The sequence below is a fragment of the Lemur catta genome, chromosome 3, assembly GCF_020740605.2.
Source record: "Lemur catta isolate mLemCat1 chromosome 3, mLemCat1.pri, whole genome shotgun sequence".
NCBI lineage: Eukaryota > Metazoa > Chordata > Mammalia > Primates > Lemuridae > Lemur > Lemur catta.
The window spans coordinates 106,884,427-106,906,022 of NC_059130.1; the positions used below are offsets into that span (position 1 = coordinate 106,884,427).

A 21,596-nucleotide genomic window follows, 5' to 3' on the forward strand; every position below is an offset into this window, starting at 1 on the left:
TCTTTTGCATTGGTCCATATGTCTGTCCTTAATCCGATTACCACAATGTTTTGATTACTGTAGCTTTGTTGTAAGTGTTGAAGTCAGGAATTGTGAATCTTCCAACTTTGTTCTCTTTCAAGATTCAAGGTTCCTTGAGATTCCATCTGAATTTTAGGATGAGTTTTTGTTGTTGTTGTTGTTTTTTGTTTTGTTTTTAGCTGCCCCAGGATGAGTTTTTCTATTTCTTAAATAGTATTGGGATTTTGATAGGGATTGTGTTGAATTTGTAGATTGGTTTGGGTAGTATTGTCAAATTAACAATGTTAAGTCTTCTAATCCATGATCTTTCCATTTATTTTAGGTATTTCTTTAGTTTCTTCAGCGGTATTTTACAGTTTTCAATGTACACATCTTTTGCCTCGTTGGTTAAATTTATTCCTAAGTAGTTTGTTCTTTTTGATGCTGTTGTAAATGGAATTGTTTTTAAAATTTCCTTTTCAAATTATTCATGGCACATGTATAGAAAGACAGCTGATTTTTTTAATTCATTCATTAGCTCTAACAATATTTTGTGGGTCCTTTAGGGTTTTCTACACATAAGATCATATCATCTGCAAACAGATAAATTTATGTTTTCCTTTCCAATTTGGATGCCTTTTTTCCCTTTCTTGCCAGATCTCTCTGGCTAGAACATCTGGCACTGTATTAAACAGAAATGGCAAAAGCATCATCCTTGTCTTATTAAAGCTTTCAGTTTTTCACCACTGAGTATGATATTAGCTGTAGATTTTTCATATGTGGCCTTTATCACTTTGAGGACATTTGCTGCTGAATCTTTTTTTTTTTTTTTTTTTTCTTTTTGAGACAAAGTCTCACTTTTGCCCCGGGTAGAGTTGCAATGGCATCATCATAGCTCACTGCAACCTCAAACTCCTGGGCTCAAGCAATCCTCCTGCTTCAGCCTCCTGAGTAGCTGGGACTACAGGTGCACACCATGACGCCTGGCCAATTGTTCTGTTTTTAGTAGAGATGGGGACTTGCTCTTGCTCAGGCTGGTCTCGAACTCCGGAGCTCAAGCAATCCTCCCACCTTGATCTCTCAGAGTGCTAGGATTACAGGCATGAGCTACTTCGCCCGGCCTAACATTTGCTTCTATTCTAGGTTTATTGAGTGTTGTCAAATGTGTTTTCTACATCAATTGAGATTATCATGTGGGTTTCCCCCCTCTATTAATGTGATATATTTGATTAATTTTATATGTTGAATGAACCATCCTTACATTCTGGGAACTAATGTCACTTGGTCATGTTTAAGTTTTTAAAAATATGCTGCTGAATTTGCTTTGCTACTATTTTGTTGAGGATTTTTATATTAATTTTCATAAGGGGTATTTGTCTATAGTTTTCTTACAGTGTCTTTTTTTTTTTTTTTTTTTTTTTTGAGACAGAGTCTCACTCTTTTGCCCTGGCTAGAGTGCCGTGGCATCAGCCTAGCTCACAGCAACCTCAAACTCCTAGGCTCAAGCAATCCTTCTGCCTCAGCCTCCCACGTAGCTGGGACTACAGGCATGCGCCACCATGCCCAGCTAATTTTTCCTATATATTTTTAGTTGTCCAGATAATTTCTTTCTATTTTTTAGTAGAGATGGGGTCTCGCTCTTGCTCAGGCTGGTCTCAAACTCCTGACCTCGAGCGATCCTCCGCCTCGGCCACCCAGAGTGTTAGGATTACAGGCGTGAGCCACTGCACCCGGCCTCTTATAGTGTCTTAATCTGACTTTGGTATCAGGGTAATGCTGACCTGATTGCATTGGTCAGGAAGTGTTTCCTCTTCCATTTTGGGGAAGAGTTTAAGAAGGATTAGTGTTAATTCTTTAAATATTTGGTGGAACTCACAGTGAAACCATCTGTTCTTGAGCTTTCTTCTTGTTGTGAAGTTTTTAAATATTTTTCCAATCTCCTCACTAGTTATGGGGCTTATCAGAGTTTCTTTTTCTTCTTGAGTCAGTTTTGGTACTTTCTGTTGTGTATTTGTAGGAATTTGACCATTTTGTCTGATTTATCTAATTTGTTGGCATACAGTGTTCATAGATTCTCTTTTAATCCTTATTTCTGTAAAAAACGATAGTAATGTCCCCACTTTCATTTTTGACTTTAGTAATTTGAGTCTTTTTTTTTTTTTTCCTCCCTAGTCATTCTGGCTAAAGGTTGTCAATTTTGTAGATATTTTCAAATAACCAGCTTTTGGTTTTATTGTTTTTTTTCTCTATTATTTTTCTAGTCTCTATTTGATTTACCTCCACTCCAAGCTTTACTATTTTCTTCCTTCTGCTGGCTTTATTTTGTTCTTCTTTTTCTAGTTCCTTAAGGTATAAAATTAAGTTATAGATTTGAGATCTTGTTTAATATATGTAATTACAGCTATAAATTTCCCTCTTAGCATTGGTTTCGCCATATTCCATAAGTTCGATATGTTGTGTTTTTATTCATTTCAAAGTATCTAATTTTGTCTTTCTGATTTCTTCTTTGACACATTGGTTGTTTTGTTTAATTTTCACGTATTTGTGAATTTTCCAGTTTTCCTTCTGTTATTGATTTCTTGTTTTATTCCATTGTGATTGGGAAAGATACTCATTATTTTTTATCTTTTCTTCTCTCAGCGGGTATTTCTGTGGGACTTGGATGAAACCATCATCATCTTCCACTCTCTTCTTACTGGATCCTATGCCCAGAAGTATGGAAAGGTAATTTAAGTCTTCCTGTGTTGTAACTGTCCCTCTTCTGGACTCCATAGGTGCATAACTAAAATGATTTTCTCTGCTACCTCCATCTTACCCTGTTTTCTTTTCACTTTCCATATAAAACTTCAACAGATGGCTTGTACCAGGCAGGCTACACGGTAAAGCTAGAGACCGCTAAGACCAATGCTGAAAGCTTAAGTTGTTTGAGAGTGAATTTTTTTTTTTGGTGGTTTTTTTTTTTTTTGTTTTTTTTTTTTTTTTGGTTTTTTTCTTTTTTGAGACAGAGTCTCACCCTGTTCCCCAGGCTAGAGTGCCGTGGCGTCAGCCTAGCTCACAGCAACCTCAAACTCCTGGGCTCAAGCCATCCTACTGCCTCAGCCTCCCAAGTTGCTGGGACTACAGGTATGCGCCACCATGCCCGGCTAATTTTTCTATATATATTTTTAGCTGTCCATATAGTTTCTTTCCATTTTTAGTAGAGACGGGGTCTCACTCTTGCTCAGGCTGGTCTCGAGCTCCTGAGCTCAGATGATCCGCCCGTCTCGGCCTCCCAGAGTGCTAGGATTACAGGTGTGAGCCACTGCACCCAGCCGAGAGTGACATTTTGTGAAGATTAAAGTATATGGCCCAGTGTGGTGGCTCATGCCTGTAATTCCAGCACTTTGGGAGGCCAAGACAGGAGGATCACTTCAGGACAGAAGTTTTTTTGGTTTTTTTTTTTTTTTTGAGACAGAGTCTCATTCTATTGCCTGGGCTAGAGTGCCGTGGCGTCAGCTTAGCTCACAGCAACCTCAAACTCCTGGGCTCCAGTGATCCTTCTGCCTCAGCCTCCCGAGTAGCTGGGACTACAGGCATATGCCACCATGGCTGGCTAATTTTTTCTATATATTTTTTAGTTGTCCAGCTAATTTTCCTTATATTTTTAGTAGAGATGGGGTTTCGCTCTTGCTCAGGCTGGTCTCTGGTTTCGAACTCCTGAGCTCAAATGATCCTCCTGCCTCGGCCTCCCAGAGTGCTAGGATTATAGGCGTGAGCCACCGCGACCGGCCCAGGACAGAAGTTTTGTAGGAGGCTGGGCAAATGGCACAACTCTGTCTCTACAAAAGTAAAATTACCCAAACATGGTGACATGACACATGCCTGCAATCCGAGTTACTCAGGCAACTAAGGTGGGAGGATCACTTGAGCCCAGGGTTCGAGGTTACAGTGAGCTATGATCACATCACTGCACTCCAGCCTGGGCAACAGAGCAAATACAGGAATGAGGCTCAAAACGGAGTATAGTCTTGGGATTATAATCCAAAGACCGATGTGTTATACCTTAAGACACTTTTAACAGCCCAAACTGAGCATTTCATTTAGCCAAGTATGTGCCAGGTATTTATAAGTAAAATGTATAGATAAAATGTCTGTCTAAAATAGATTATATGCCTTTTTAAACTAAATATACCAAACAAAATTTAACTGGCCTTATCTTCAATGTAAACATTAAATTTTTTTTTTTGAGACAGAGTCTGGCTCTTTTCCCCGGGCTAAAGTGCCATGGCGTCAGTCTAACTCACAGCAACCTCAAACTCCTGGGCTCAAGTGATCTTCCTGCCTCTCAAGTAGCTGGGACTACAGACGCACCTCACTACGCCTGGCTAATGTTTTCTATTTTTAGTAGAGACAGGATCTCGCTCTTGCTCAGGCTGGTCTCAAACTCCTGAGCTCAAGCAATCCTCCTGCCTTGGCCTCTCAGAGTGCTAGGATTACAGGCATGAGCTGCCACGCCCAGCTGTAAACATCAGTTTTAACAGAAGAATGAACTGTTTTAAGAAGATTAAGGCTGTGTATTTCTACACTAAATTACCTCAAAGCTCATATTTCCATGAATAAATTTTATAAAAATATCTGCTCCCGGCTGGGCGCAGTGGTACACACCTGTAGTCCCAGCTACTTGGGAGGCTGAGGCAGGAGGATTGCTTAAACCCAGGAGTTTGAATCTAGCCTGGGCAACATAGCAAGATCCCTGTTTCTAAAAATAAAAAATCAAATATAATATCTCCCTCCTTTACCATCTTACTACTTCCAGTTATTTTGTATTGTTTCTGATATTTCTGTTAGGAGTATTTTTCCACAGACTTTTAGTATTTAGACTGGTCCAGTGACATAAGCTCATAAGCTACATAACTAAGCTGGTTTTAAGAATGTATAAAATAAGAGCATGCAGCCTCTAATTAAAAGACTGATGGTTCATTTTTAAGCAATTGCATTGGTTTTCCTGCAAATATTTTGGTTCTGCAGCTTTTCTTTACTTCCTGGTTGTTGAGATTATCAGATAACTGGCTTCTAGTGTTATATTTTGTGTGTGTACATATACGTGTGTGTACATGCAGGCAAGAGAATGAGTATTATAATAGCAATATTTCAACAATAGTCAGAATTTACCCTGGAACAGGGAATTTCCCAAAAATTCAGTGAATTTTTTTTAAGTGGGAGGAGAGCTCCAAAGGGAATGATGGATATAGTTTTGACTGTAAAGCATTGAGTTAGTTTTTAAAAATATATCCTCTGTCCGCATTTACTTTTCTAGTTCCTAGAAACTGAAGTCCTAAAATTTTTAACTGTCCATATCTTCTCTATTGCACAATCCTCGATTCCTGTAACTATGAATTAAATTGCATCGGTTATAGTTTGAAGCACTATTGTGGGCTTGTGTTGTTTTAGCCTTGACCCCAAATAATTTTGAAATATTTGAAGATTAGAACCAGTGCTGTGATTACCAAGTCAAGCAAATTTTTCTCTTAATTGTCTTCTAGGACCCAACAGTAGTGATTGGCTCAGGTTTAACAATGGAAGAAATGATTTTTGAAGTGGCTGATACACATCTATTTTTCAACGACTTAGAGGTAAGCATTTAAAATTGCTTCCATGCTTTGGTGAGAAGTTTTGTTCAATAACTGTTTTAAAGCCTATGCTTATTGTATTTAGAAGAAACATAGTTAGTGGGTGGGTATGGAGAGATCAGCTGGCCACTTAAGCATATCTAGTCTTAGAAAAATAGTGCCATGGATGTGTCACCACAGTCTTGGTTCTGGCCCTCAATTTTATTGGCTCAAAAATTTGATTTTTGTTAGCTTATTTGGAAGTGATCTAGCACTAAGGGACATGCCAGCCTATCAGGTAAAACACTGACATATAAACCAATATTCCAATTTATTAATCCGTATTAAATAATATATATAAAATGGATTCGATTATTTTTTATCTCAGTTATATTTTGACTATTCTTCAATTTTAGCTTCTTAAAAGATTATCTCAAGGGGGTGGGGCCCCAAAAAGATAGTCTCTTGATTTGTCAAGTCTATAAATGGTTATTGTAACCCATTATATTCTATACATGTTTATTGTTCATATATAGGTTAACCTTGATGTACAGAATCATTTTTTAGTTAGGTGCTGGAAAATTAAGAAACACTAAGAGCTTAATAGGGACATTTTTTGACTTTGACATTTGAGTTCACCTTTGTGGTAAATGTGTTGTAGCAGAAAGAGCACAGCACTGGGAGTTGGAAGAACAGGGCATGAATCTTAGATTGGGAAAGTTATGTTCCCATTCTGGGTCTCAGTTAAGCAGTCATCCTATGCAGGAAACTACTAACAGTTATTGTATCTGGGGAGGGGAATGTGTTGCTGGGACACAGAGGTGGGAGGAAGCAGACTCTACACTTCACACCCTTTTGAATTTTGAGCTGTGTACTACTTACATTACCTAGTTTTTGAAAATAGTAAACATTTTAAAGTAAAATAAGATAGCATTTTAGAAATATAATCCTTTTTTTAAAAAATAGAATCTAATTCTCAATAGATAATTCTCCAATTAATTAAATTAATAGGGCTCTAAACTTCAGTACTTTTGTCTGAACTCCTTAATACTTTAAGCTTCCCTCATCTTCACATATTGCTAAATTGGGACATCATAGTTTTTATTCAGGAAACATTTATTGAAAACCTACTGTGTGCCAATAATTATTGCCAAATTGTATTTGTAATGATTTTCTAGAGATAGTCCTCACTCAGGACTGAAATTTCTGTGAAGAATTTGACCTGAATGTGTTCCTGCCCCCCAGGTCAGTGGTTCTCAACTTTAGGGGGCATAAGAATCACCTGGGGAACTTCGTAAAAGTGGAGATTCTAGGACTTCAATCCCAGAAATTCTGATTCGAGTAGGTCTGGGATGGACCCAAGAATATGCATTTTTTAAAAACTTCCCCAGAGGATTCTGATGCAGGTACCCTAGGTGGTATCAGAGGAGTACATCCATCAGAGTTAGGCAGTGGATGGCATTTTATATCAGTAGTAGCATGGGCTTGGTGGAAAGAACCTTGGATTAGAAGCAGAAAACTTAGGTTCTTTCTGTTCTCCTTTTACCACTCACTAGTTGTCTGACCTTGATAAAATCATTTCACCTCACTTTTAGAACATGAGGAGATTGAATTAGATGATCTCTCTACCTCCTAAGTCTGATTTTATAAATTTCTATTTCAGTCATTCTCAGTTTTGATACCATACTCTACTAGCATCTGTTTTATTTACAAAAATTTGTTGGGTACATGCTCGTAAGGGCATTGGACTAGACCAGAGGGATGCAAAGGAGATGTAAGATGTGGTTCGTGCCCCAGGAGGCCTACAGTGTCACAGGACTTACAGTCTGGTGTAGGACATAGATACACCTGAAGTGTAAGGGAGCTTGTGCTTATTCCTATGAGCTGTTGGAGAAATGAACTATTGAGAGAAGAGCAGAAATTAGGGATGGGATAGTTAAGGAAAATTTCATGAAGACTGTGGGATGTGAATCAGGCCATAAAAGAAGTTGGATAGCAAGGGGTGTGAAAGTGATCACCTACACATAAGAGAGACCGTAAGACATTTCATCATCCTGCCATCGTATGTGATCTTTTTACAATATGTCATAGCAATAATAGCTCTTCTACTCCCAGGACTGAAATAGTATATTTTGTCTTTTAACAGGAGTGTGACCAGGTACACGTGGAAGATGTGGCTTCTGATGACAATGGCCAAGACTTGAGGTGATAAATACAATGATGTCTTGAACATTAGTATACCTGTTATCTGCAAGATCTGTGTAGGTGCAGAGGACAACAAAGATGAATAAGTTACAACTCTAAAAGTGCTCACAATCTATCAGAGGACACAGAGGCAAACATGGTAGACCATGACATACAGTGTGAGAAGGTGACAATAGAAAATACAGTGGAGCACAGAGAAGGAAGTAATTCTGATGGGAATAGGGAGCAGGTAGTGCCGACAATGGAGAGGCCTTCTCAGTGGAGTAGCATTTGAGCAGGACCTTAAAGAATAGGTAGCAATGACAGGATGAGGAGAAGCATTCCAAAGTGAAGAATATACTAGTTTCTTTTTGGCCAGATTTTCAGTCAGGAGAAAATGTGCTTCCAGTCTGGGTAGTTTTAGATGCAAATAAGCATCTAAAATTTCACCAAGGAAACTAACTGCAGGAGTCTGATGGTGTCAGGAATAACCCTGTGGAAGACAGTCTTAAACATTTTATTATAGTGAAAGCTATACCAGTGGCCAAATGGTTGCTCAAATCTCCTTATTCTTCTTGTGGCTATTGTCTTCTGGTCCAGTAGTCTTAGCTAAGAATGATCCAAAATGTATCTAGTTTATATTTAAAAACCTTTAGTAAAAAAGATTGTCACATCTGTCTTTTCATATTAATTTGTTCTAATGTTTATCCCTTTGCATAATTAAAATGTGCTTCCCAGTGACTACCGTAAAATTCAGTGTTCCATCCGTGAATTCTCTAATACAGAACAGAACTGGACATACCACCTTAGTACAAACCTAGTCAGATAGACCTGAGAAGACTGAAAGGTTTCACTTTCAGGAATAGCATCTACTTGTGCATGTTGTGGCCTTGCACAGCCACAGAAGACACCTTTCTTATGAGACTTTACTGTTCTGTTTAGAAAAGAGCCTGATCTGAAGCAGTATATGATCCACTGTGAACCCCAGTTGTTTTTCCTCTTATACATGTGGCTATTTTATGTCTCGGCAGCTTTATTTTCTTAAATACAGAGTCTCACTCTTAACATATTGAACTTTATTTTGACTTTTGGTTGAACCAAGTTGTCTCTAATTCTGTCCGTCATTTTAAAATCTTTACTTACAAAATATTAATCCTTCCTGGTCTGTATAACTGTATTAGTTATCTGTTGTTACTGTCTAATAACTACCCCAAAGCTTAGTTGCTTAAAATAATTAAATATTTATTATCTCAGAGTTTCTGTGGGTGAGGAACTTGAAAGTGGCTTGGGTACATAGTTGTTATTCGGGTCTCTGGAGTTGGAATCAAGATGTTGGCTGGAGTCTCTCATGTGTGGCTGATGACAGGAGGGTTTAGTTCCTCGCTGCATGTGCCTCTCCATGGGAAAGCTTGAATGTTCTCATGTGACAGCTGGCCTCTCCCAGAGCAAGTGCTCCAAGAGAGAGCAAGAGAAAGCTTAGTCTCTGAATTCTAACACTATCATTTCACTACTTTCTATTTCTATTCTAAGTATATCCCATACCTAAGGGGAACAGAATTAGAAGAGAGGAGTATCAAAGAATTTGTGAACATATTTTGAAGCTACTAACGTTGACCCATGAACTTAATAAACTAGCTAGCAGATCACTGGGGGGAAATCTGCTGTTTTATCATTATTGGCATTTCGGGTCTTTTTCTTCTATTAATTTTTTATATTTCTCCTTTTTACATAGTTGCAGTCTTTTTGTGTGTGTATGACAAAATTTTATATTCTGCATTTTTCACTGTATGGTATTGTCTATCATTAATGAAAAAGATGCTTTATCTCCCAAGCCAACCTCTAGTTAATGCTAGTGCTTGAATTGTTTCTTCCTCTCCTTCCCTGCCTCCCAATCTTTTCTTTAATAGAACTCATAGAGGTGAGGTAGAGGACTAATGGAAGATAGACTCTGATATACGAAGATTAAGGGAGAAGATTGTTAAAGCCATTAGCCTTGTTTATTAGATACCAGGAACAAGACAGACAATCCCAGGTGGCTCTCAACCAAAAAACCCCATACTGTATAGATTTTAATTTTCATTATCCTCTCTCTTTGCAGCAACTATAGTTTCTCAACAGATGGTTTCAGTGGCTCAGGAGGCAGTGGCAGCCATGGTTCCTCTGTGGGTGTCCAGGGAGGTGTGGACTGGATGAGAAAACTGGCTTTCCGCTACCGAAAAGTGAGAGAAATCTATGATAAGCATAAAAGCAATGTGGGTGGTAAGTGTGGCATACAGCCAGTCTAATTCTCTGTTTCTTTCTGATTTCCTACTTTCCTTTCCAGGGATTCCTTAGATTCCCCTGGCAACTGCTTATGAATTATGCCACAGTAACATGTTCACTCTATAAAAAAAAATGAAGGTTTGGTTGAAAACCTTTGGGGAAGAAGCTCTGTATTTCTAATGGACTTCTCTTAGCATAACTTTGCAGAGTTCTCTTGTTCTCTTAGACAAATGCCTTTTTAAAGGACATGTGTTCCACAGATTATGTTTGATGATGTGTTTTATTCATTAGTGACAACTACTGTCAGTACTAATTAATAGGGTGCCACATTTTTTTGGCTGATTATTATAACCATCAGGACAAGTTAAGTAGAGCTAGTTAGTAAGTTTGTCCAGCATTGTAGGATGGCAATATCAATGTGTTATGATTTGAAGCACATTGGAAATTCTTTCTGTTGAGAAATATTTCAAATACCAGGTGCCACTGTGCCTAAAATTCTATTATTTAGAATTAATTAATCACAGATTGGCCAAATTAGAAGAGACATTAGAAATCTAATATAAATTCCTCATTTTACAGCTGACAAAATTGATGTCCATCACAGGGTAGTAAGCGCAGCTTACCCATGGTCACATTGCAAGCTTGTGATCCTACCATGGTTAGAATCCACATTCCCTAACTTTTGGTCCAGTGCATTTTATATTCATGTGTTCCTTTTTTGGTGAGATACCCTTACGAGAAGATACTTAAAACTGAACCATCACCCTCAGAGATGTACATGCCCACGAAATGTACATGAGGTATATTACTCCAGGTCAAGAGTCCTTTAACTGCACCATGCTGCCTTACAGGGTGGTGCGGAGTGTAGTTCAGTTGGCTTTGAAATTCAGTTTGGTTCATTTCTGTTTAGCCCTCTAAAACCAGATAAAAACCATGGGCTTCCAGACATTAGGAATCTAATTTACTTTTTTCAGATTCCCATTTTTATTGTTTATTTCTTCTCATGATTTAGAGCTAGTATTTTTTATTTTGGCACCTCCAAGTCTTTTTGTTATACTTTTTGTCTCTCACAGACATTAGCCTTTTTTTGGTTAATTTTCATATATAACCTAAGTCTTTGATCCTTTCCCTGCCCAGTGCCTGGACCTAGTTTCCTAAAGAAAATGATTTAACCCTCTGTGAGAATCCCCTGAGCCTACTTTGGGGAACAGATGAAAAGTAATGTCCCAGCTGTATGTTTTATAAAATATGAATTAACAGAAGTACCACATCATATATTAAGTATGTGACATATATATACTGGTTTTGTTGTTGTTTTATCCAAAATGTTAAATAACAGTCATCTAATTCTAGGCTTGCATTTTGAAACCATCAGTCAAAACAGATTATACTCCAAGTTCTCCTCCTCACAGAAATGCCTTCTGCTTTTATGGAGTATTGCTAATAGAATAGTATAGCTAATAGAATTTTTTTTTCTTTACCTTCACTACAGAAAATTCAGAGCCAGATTTATTTGAATATTTTAACTCAAGTGTCCAACAAAAAGCTCCCATCAAGTTCTGTTTTGTTTTGTGCTTAATTGTCTAGTCTTACGTAGTATTTTAGTCTATCAGCTGGAGTCATTTCAGAAGTAAGTACAGTACAGAGAGTTGCTCATTCACCCTGGAATCTCAAGTTGACATATTCTGACACAGGTGGAAGTGCAGTCACCATGGGAGTTGTGTGTAGTAATGGAAAGACTTCCTGAGACAAAAAGCTACTAACTTAATATGTTAGCTTAGACCTGGCCCCCTTTCTCCCTTGGACTTTGGTTTCTTTAGAAAGAAATTAGAACTACTGAGGACTCCTCCAGCTGTAACACTCATTTTTCCCACTTTGGTTCTTGATGTCATTTTCTGAAGCAGTGCTACTCAAAGTGTGGTCCACTGGTCTGCAAGTGATGTTACTGGTTAGTGAGGAAAAGGGAGCTTTTACCAGAATGCAGTCATGTTTCTGTCAGCTGATTTTATTGTTGTCGTGCCCCATAACAAAACATTCTGATGAAGAAAGTCAAAATAGCTTTTTAAGTAGCACTACTCTAAGATTTCTTTAAGAAGAGAAATATATTAGCTCAGGAAAATATTTTAGTGACTCACATTATTTTTAAATTGAATTTAGAAGGGGCTTTCTCAGTATCAGCAAGTATATGTTGTCAAATGATAAACATGTCTGCTTTTATTCCCAAAGGCCTCCTCAGTCCCCAAAGAAAGGAAGCACTACAGAGATTAAGAGCAGAAATTGAAGTTTTAACAGATTCCTGGTTAGGAACTGCACTGAAGTCCTTACTCCTCATCCAGTCCAGGTATGAAAATGATTCTTTTAGTTCTCATCTTTTCAGAGACACACTATTTACTACCCCAGTCCAGGACAGGCAATTGCCTAACATAGGTTTTGAGATAGGGAAGAGAGAAGTCGAAATGCTGCTGTAGGGAAGTATTTAGGTTAGGGTGGGAGACAAGGTCATTTTATGTTAACAGCATACCTTAGAGTTTTCAGAGATTTATATACAGAATTCTTTTTCTTTCCCCTTACTTTTTGCTCACAAAATTAAAACTCAGTAATTCATAATCTCCAGTCCAGGAGATGGGCCTGGCGACATCAAAGAAGACAGGTAGGAGCCATGTCACAAATATCCTAAGTGTAGGAAACTCCAAGAAGTGTACTCAATCCCACTCAAGAAGGCAAGAATCAAAAGAAAAAGGGTACTGTAAGCAGATTGTGGAGATATCAGCATGAAGCTTAGACCAGGAAATAAATGCAGCCATGTCTGCACCAGTACCCTATTGCTCCCTTCCTCACAGCAGGAATTCCAGATGCACAATCTAGTAAACAGTAAAACTAACACTGAGGGCTAGATATCTGGTGAGCGTAAAGGACATGTGAAATTAATGTGTATTATAGAATTTGTGTTGCTGTTGTGTGAAGAGCAGAGAGAACTTAAATCATATCTCATTTATGGACTGAATTGCATTCAGATAAAATAGTACAGCACCTGAGAGCTTTTTGCTGTTTGTTTTCTGAAATGTGCTATCAATGACACAGGTTGGTAGTATTTGCTAACAAGTGTTTGTAAGCTAGAATGATCATTAGGCAAGAATTAAGTTGCTGCTCTGTGTCCACTGAGAGACAAAAAAGAGTAAGATCTCTTAATAATATAGAAAGTAAATAACCTGAAATAATAAGAGCATAATAATAATAGTAGCTGAACATTGGCACTGAATGTATCATACCAGACCCTTTGAGGTTAATTTTTAATAATTACATCCTAAAGAGGTGGCCCATTTGAATTCTTACTCCAGGTCAGTTTAGTTTTATCTGTTTCTTTTCTTTTTCTTCCTACTCCCTTCTAGAAAGAATTGTGTGAATGTTCTGATCACTACCACCCAGCTGGTTCCAGCCTTGGCCAAGGTTCTCCTTTATGGACTAGGAGAAATATTTCCTATTGAAAACATCTATAGTGCTACCAAGATTGGTATGGTTTCTATTCTATTTCTTGTCACTGGCCTTACAATAAAACTTTCTACTCATGATATACCTATTATTTGCCAGCCTCTCTATTAGAAACTTTATATATAGGATCTGTAACCCTCATAACAGTCTTCTGATATTTCTGATGAGGTAGTTGAGGCTTAGCAGTTATATAGCTTGCTCAAGGCCTAACAGCTAGTTAGTTACATAAACATATCTTTTATAATATTTGAAAGAACATGATATCTAGCTTAGAAATCTATGTTTGCCTCATTTCAAGTTTCTCTGTCTTTTTCTCAGAGAATAGATGATAGAAAAAGCACTAGATGTAAATCAAGGACTAACCTGAATACTTAAAAATGGTTAAAATCCTTCTCACCCATTAGGATGGCTGCTGTCAAAAAATAACAAGTGTTGGTGAGCATGTGGAAAAATTGGAACCTTGTGCACTGTTGGTAGAACTGTAAAATAATGCAAATGTTGCCAGGCACAGTGGCACATACCTATAGTCCCATCTACTTGGGTGTCTGAGGCAGGAGGATTGCTTGAGCCTGGGAGTTCACATTCAGCCTGGGCAACATAATGAGATCCTGTCTCTTAAAAAAAAAAAAAGAAAGAAAGAAACTGTTAATGAAAAATTATATGGTGGTTCATCAAAAAAATTAAAAAATAGAAATACCATATGAGCTAGCCATCCTACTTCTGCATAAATATCTGAAAGAATTAAGTCTCAGATTCTTGGGATATATCCAAATATCCAAAAGCAGGTTCTCAAAGAGATTATTTGCATACCCATATTTATGGGAGCATTATTCACAGTAGCCAAAATGTAGAAGCAACCCAAATGTCCATCAGTGGATGAATGGATACTATACTATGGAATATTATTCAGCCTTAAAAGGGAAAAAAATTCTGACACATGCTACAACATGGATGAACCCTGAAGACATTGTGCTAAGTGAAATAAGCCAGTCACAAAAAGACAAATACTGTATGATTCCACTTATATAAGGTACCTAGAGCGGTCAAATTCTTAGAAACAGAAAGTAGAATGGTGGTTACCAGGGACTGAAGGGATGGAGGAAATAGGGAGTTAATGTTTAATGGGTTTAGAATTTAAGTTTTATAGTGTGAAAAGGTTTTAGAAAGCTGTTGGACAATAGTGTGAGAATACTTAAATACTACTGAATTATACATTTAAAAATGATTAAGATGGTAAATTTTATGTTATGTGTTTTTTATCACAATGAAAATTTTTTGAAGTTTAAATTAGTAAATTACAAATTATGCATATTTTACCACAATTTTCTACAAAGGAAAAAGAAAATAAAAATCACGGAGTAGGATTTAAGTCCTGGCTCCCCTATTTACTAGCTCTTACCTTAACCAAATTATCTTATCTCCCGAGCCTCAGTTTTCTCATGTAATTGAAAATCAATTGGGAAGTTGTGAAAATCAAATGAGACTGCATATATATATGAAGGTAGTTTTTAACCTCTAAAAATATATTTAATACCAAGTATATAAAGTGAAGGTACTCAATAAATATTGGCTGGATTAATTAATTGGCATCAAGTTTATACAAAACCACTTGTGCAGCTGAGAAGAGAGCAGAATGTCTCACTCTAATTCTGTATGTGCTCTGGGGAAACCATCCACTTGCCCCCATAACCTTTAGTCTACTTCCCTGTTGTAGCAAAGGGAAAGGTCCTGGAGTTTAAAGATGAGCTGTGGTCATTCATTTTCTAATCTATACTACATGCCTGTTGATCAGCTTTTTACATAAAAAATAGATCTAATTTTCTTTATATCCCAGGATCAATGGAGGTCATAAATAAGCCCACCAAATCCTATTGACACTTGTGTTTCTCCTTCATTCAACAAATGTTTTCTAGATGCAAGTTGACCAGAAAAAAAATATATATATATATATGTATATATATATATTTATTGATCACCTTTTATGTCCCAGGCATTGTTCTAGGTACTAGGGATGTAGCAGTTAACAAAAAAGAAAAAATAGTCCCTGCCCTGGGATAAGACAGTCAATGAATAAGTAAAACAAAAGATGTCAGATGGTAATAAGTACTGTGGATAAAAATCAGTCAGGGAGCCAAGGTAGGTCATGTTTTAAATTCGAGTTAGAGAAGGCCTCAGTGAACCAGGTATCTTTTGAGCAAGGACGTAAGGGAATGAGCCATTAACCTGTGTCTGGGGGAAAGAACTGCTAAGGACAGGAAACAATGGGAAAAGCTGAGGTCATGTTCAAGGAAGAACAAGGGAGAAAGAATAGTAGGAAATAAGATTGAGAGGTTAAAGGAGAGTGTGGGGAGTTTCTGTAGGGCCTTAGACAATGAAATGCAATTAAGATTTTGAGCAGAAGAGTGACATGATCTGACTTACACTTTTTTTTTTGGTAGAGATGGGGTCTTGCTCTTGCTCAGGCTGGTCTCAAACTCATGGCCTCAAGCAATCCTCCTGCCTCGGCCTCCCAAAGTGCTGGTATTGCCAGCATGAGCCACCACGCACAGCCTGACTTATACTTTAAATGGATTAGTCTCACTAAGACCCTCCTCAAGGGTCTTGAGGAAGATAGCAGGTAGAAAAGTTAGGTTATTGTACCAACCCAGCCTGAGATCATGGATGGCTTCCAGATGGTATTAATAGCAATGGATGGTTGAGAAGTAATCAGTTACTGGGTGACAGTATGAAGGCAGAACTGACAGGATTTGCTGATAGTTTGGATGTAGGATTTGAAAGAAAAAGAAGTTAAGTATGATTCCAAGGATTTCGGCCTAAGCAACTGAAAGGATGAAGATGTCATTCACTGAAATGGAAAAGACTGTGAAAGAATGATGAGTTTAGGTTTGGACATACTGAATTTGAAACTATTGTTAGACTTCCAAACAGAGATGTCAAGTAGGCAGTTGGAATATCTGATTTTGGAAGTTGAGAGACACTGACTAGCTATAGAAACTTGTGAGTTCTTGTGTACACATGGTTGTTTAAGACTGGATGAGATCATAGAAGTGAATGCAGATAGCAAAAAATAGAGGTCTAAGAACTAAGCCCTGGAGTCCTTTAATATTTAAACCTTTGGATCATGAGGAAGCCCCAGCAGATGTGTCAGAAGGATTGCCCTTGAAGTATGAGGAGAATAGTGTCTTGAAAGACAAAGGAAGGGTGATCAGTTCTATCACATGTTGTTGATGAGTTAAGTGAGACCTTTGAATTGAAGGTGGTTTTTAACTACTTGAAGGTCATTAACTTTGACAGGCAATTTGAGTGGAGTGATGGGGATGAAACCCTAATTGGAATAGGTCGAAGAGAGAATGGGAAGAGAGGAGTTGGAGACAGCAATGATAGAACTATATTGTTGTTGTATGTTGTTGGAGGAGGTTTGTTTAAAGAGCAAGAAGGAAGGCAGTAGCTGGAGGGGTATGTGGGCTTGAGGATTTATAAGATTCATAAGAGAAATTATATCAAATTTATATATAGATGGAAATGATCCATTAGATGAGGAAAAATGATAATGGTGCCTGCTGTGTGCTAGGCATTGCCAAGGCACTAGGAACACAGCAGTGACAAAAGTCCTCTGTCCTCATAGAACTTACCTTCAATCCATGGTGCTAGGATAATTGGGTTACCCATATGAGGGGAAAAAAGGCAGAATTGTTTTCCTTCATTTCATTAACAAAATAAATTGCCAGTAGATTAAAAACTTAACATGAGGTGGGAAGATTGCTTGACCCTAGGAGTTAGAGGTTGCAGTGAGCTATGATCACGCCACTGCACTTCAGCCTGTGTGACAGAGCAAGACCCTGTCTCTAAAAATACTTAACATGAAAAGCAAAACTTTAATTTTTAGAAGAAAATATAGAAGAATATCAGTATGATATTGAGGTGAGAAAGGATCTCTTTTTAAAATATCAAGGCCGGGCGCGGTGGCTCACGCCTGTAATCCTAGTTCTGGGAGGCCGAGGCGGGTGGATCGCTCAAGGTCAGGAGTTCGAGACCAGCCTGAGCAAGAGTGAGACCCCGTCTCTACTAAAAATAGAAAGAAATTATCTGGCCAACTAAAAATATATATACAAAAAAATTAGCCGGGCATGGTGGCTCATGCCTGTAGTCCCAGCTACTCGGGAGGCTGAGGCAGTAGGATCGCTTAAGCCCAGGAGTCTGAGGTTGCTGTGAGCTAGGCTGATGCCACGGCACTCACTCTAGCCCGGGCAACAAAGTGAGACTCTGTCTCAAAAAAAAATAAATAAATAAAAATAAAATAAAATAAATTATCAAAAGATATTATAAAAAAACAAGAAAATGATCATTTTGATTTCATGAAGCTTTTAAAGTTATATACCATGAAAGATAACATCAAGTGACAAGACAAGCCATACACTGGGAAAAGAGATTTGCAAAACATTTAATTGATAATTAGTATACAGAATCTGTAAAGAATTCCTGCAAATCAAGCAGCAATTGTGAATATAGAATATAGAAAAATAGGCAAAAATCTTGAAATAGCCAGTTTGCAGAAAAGGAAAACCCTACTGTCAGCAAACATATGAAAAATTCCTTAACCTCACCACCTAAGGAAATGCAAATTAAAATGTGATGCATTTCACACCCATCAGATAGAGAAAAATTAAGTCTTGACAGTGCCAAGCTTTGTTAAGGTAATGGAAACTCTTACTCTGCAGATGGGATTGAAAAAGAATATAACCTTTTTTGGAGAACAGTTTGTTAATGTTTAATAAAGTTTGAGATGTACGTGACCCTGTGATCAATTCCACTTTGAGATATATGTACTTTTGAGCAGGGATCTGCAAATTACAGCTCATGGGCTAAATCCTGCCCCTTGCCTGTTTTTGTAAGATTTTTATTGAAATTTAGTCATGCTCACTCATTTATATAGTTGCTTTCACACTGCAGTAGCAGAGTTGAATAGTTGGAACAGAGACCATATGGCCTGCAAAGTCTGAAATATTTATTGTCTGACTGTTTACAGAATAAGTTTGGTGACCCCTGCCTTTGAGTGATTCTCATATGCACAGGGAAGAGACATGTGCAAGGATTTTTTTTGATGCAGCCTTGTTCATAATAGAAAATAATGGGAAATAATTGGTCTGTGAACCTGTTTGTGAACAGAAAATGGATAGATATATTCAAACAAAATACTATATTGCAGTTAAAGGTGAATGAGCTAAAATTACATCTACTCATAAAGATTAATATAAAAAACAATGTTGAACACAAAAATACATCACAGATAAATGTACAGCATGTAACATTTATATTAAGGTTTAAAATGTTCACATTTTTAGGAGTATTTAGGAAATTTCAAGTAAATCTATAATAACTTATTTTTAGGTGGTTATACAGGCATCTATGGGTTTTTTTTATTCTCCCTATTATTTTATGGTTGAATTATTTCATTTACAAGAGATTGAGTTGGAGTGAACATATATGAACACTCCCTTTGAATATTGCTGCTGTCACTGCTTTATTATGTCATGTCATAAGAACTCAGAACACTCACTGAGCCTCCACACCTGCAAGGTAGATGTTCTGTAGTCCTCATTATACCGAGTCCTGGCAGCACAGGCTCATCAATCTAATGGAAGTGATTTCATTCCCTCTGACAGTAAGTGTGCTTATTTGGTGGTTTTCCTCAGTCTCAGTTCATCCGGAGCTAATTTGTGAAGCTGCAGTGGGATCTGGTGCCATGGTAACCACAGTGGGAGGCTCAAGGCTTTCCTTCACAGAACTGTAAAATGGGAGCAAGGAGAGGAAATATTTTTTCAGTTCCTCTGAAATGATTTCAAAGTGTGGTTCTCTTAATGGCCACTCTTTGGTTTTGGCCATTAAAGAGAATTCTCAGAATCACTTCTGAAAATGTCTGAAGTATTTTTGATAGAGGAAACCCAGGAACCAATGTTCTCCAAAGGCTTGGCTGATCTTACAGTTCACCAGCTTCAATGACTTGACGTTTGGTAAACTGCCTTGTCATTGGCCTCATCCTTCTGAAGGGGAACACGCATGTCCAAGATTGTTTTGAGACTCTAAATGGAAGTATTTTACCAATTGGATTGGAGTCATTTTTTCATGTAGCTAATCTTTACTTTGAGCTGTTAATAACTCTCTTTGTCTCTTAATTCTTTCAGAGGAGACATTGCAGAGTGTATTCCATCCTTGATTACTGCATGCCAGGATAATAAAAATACCTCTGTGTCCTTGTCTTCTAAATATGAGGTGTTCCCTTTGTTGAGTCTTAGGAGAAAGTCTAAAATCTGACTCACTTAATGAGTTTTTTTTCTATAGACAGATCATATTAGACTGTGGGTCTGGTGGAGGTTGGCTTAGTTTGTAAGGCTGTAATGGTTGGAATTAGACAAAATTCTTCAACACCTTGAACATAAGAATTCATTATTAGTTGAATTATTTAATGTTTGAATTGTGGGGCTTAAGATATGGACTATAGTCCTCCATTGAATCATTTGTGAGGTTAATATATGTTAACTCAGCAAACATTGATCGAATGCTTCATATGAATGTAAGGTATGACAATGCTATTGTAAAGTGTTAATACTAAAAGGGACCTAAGGGCACCTAAGCCAAGCCTTGTATTATAAGTGGGAGACTGAACCCAGAGTGCACTAGTGTCTGGTCCAGGTGACTAGTCCATCTGCTTTGAGGTGCCACTTGGGCTATGGATGTCAAGATTTACACTTGCTCAGATGTGCCAAGCAGGACTTCTAAGTATGGAGGTATAAGTTCTTATCAATTATGTTATAGTCATCTTAGATTTGTGTATTTGTATATTTGTTGCAACTTTCCAGCAGATGGCAGTCAAGTGTCTTGAGGAAGAGACACCTTTATCATACTAACACAGGAACCCTGGTACTAAGTCACTGGATCTAGCAAGAAGAAGGACTGAGAAGGTTAATGGAGCAGGATGAAGAAGGAAGCCAAAGTTAGGACCTTGCTTAACTGAAGAAGGTGGCAGAAACAGGGAAATAAAGTATAAGAGATGGTGAAGAAAGAACAAGAGATATAATTTCCTTTATTTATGCACATAAAGAGTCTTTCCCACAGCATTATCATCTGTGCATGCTTTAGGTGTTGGTTGCATATGGGATTTGAATTTTGTTACACTGGCATGTTTCTCAGAACTGCAATGGATTTAAGTCACCCATTTCCCAAGGTCAGTTTCAGTGATGCAATGTCTTGGTTACAACTACAAAGTATAGTAAGTGAGGGAATTCTGGATATAACAAATATTGTTGCCGTATTTATTGGTCACTTTTCTCAGTTCTGCTCTGGGGCTCCTCCTCCACTGAAAGACACAAGGCCGGTGCTCAGGACTGTTTTTGAAAAATGAAGAATTGGATGAAAATGGCTCTTTGTCTGTTACTTATTTCTACCAAAAAATTAGGGCCTCATGCTTCCGCTTGCCTTTCCTACCCTAAAACATTTCCCCTCAAAAATTAATTTTCAAAAATTGTGGCACAGTGGCAAGAGCTTGGATTTGGAGCCAGGGACCCCTCCAAGTCCAAATTCTAGCTACTCGCTTGTTTGTGATCTGGGAGCAAGTCACTAAACCTGTGAGTCCCATTGACATCTATCTATAAAATAGGGACAAGTACTCATCTCACTAGATTATTTTGAGAACTAAATGAATAAATTGATAAGTACTTTGTAAGCTGTAAAGTACAGGAGAGGTAGAAGAGAGAGGTGTGGTATTCATAGCCCTCAACATAGACAAGACTCTTTAGTCTCCCATTTATAGAAATTTCCTCACACTTAAGAACTTAGAGACTTCACCCTCAATGTGTAGGTTAAAATGAGTTGTTGTTTCAATGGCACGATTTGATTTCACATTCTTTGGGTAGAGGGGTCTACTAGATCTCTAACTCCCACCCCTACATCCTACCAAGCAAACTATATATATAGGCTGCCACGTAGTCCACCTAAGCACAGGCAGGTAACTCTAGTAGCAGCCCTTTTCTTTGGTTTTGGAAAAAAAGAGTATATCCTTATAGGAAATTTATTTTT

The 21,596-nt window shown here is 37.7% G+C and overlaps 1 protein-coding gene across 4 annotated transcripts in view; it reads left to right on the plus strand.

The window, feature by feature from the left end:
- The window catches only part of EYA3 (EYA transcriptional coactivator and phosphatase 3), a 101,414-nt gene that overhangs the window by 73,153 nt on the left and 6,665 nt on the right, over positions 1-21,596 (plus strand). For 3 of the 4 annotated variants that reach the window (XM_045545791.1, XM_045545792.1, XM_045545794.1), the window contains 6 exons: positions 2,641-2,724; positions 5,523-5,612; positions 7,735-7,793; positions 9,871-10,031; positions 12,261-12,375; positions 13,424-13,545. In XM_045545791.1, the coding sequence (XP_045401747.1) occupies positions 2,641-2,724; positions 5,523-5,612; positions 7,735-7,793; positions 9,871-10,031; positions 12,261-12,375; positions 13,424-13,545 (631 nt within the window). Of the gene's footprint in view, positions 1-2,640; positions 2,725-5,522; positions 5,613-7,734; positions 7,794-9,870; positions 10,032-12,260; positions 12,376-13,423; positions 13,546-20,380; positions 21,590-21,596 lie in introns of those variants that run through there. The other variant, XM_045545793.1, reaches the window with a different exon arrangement.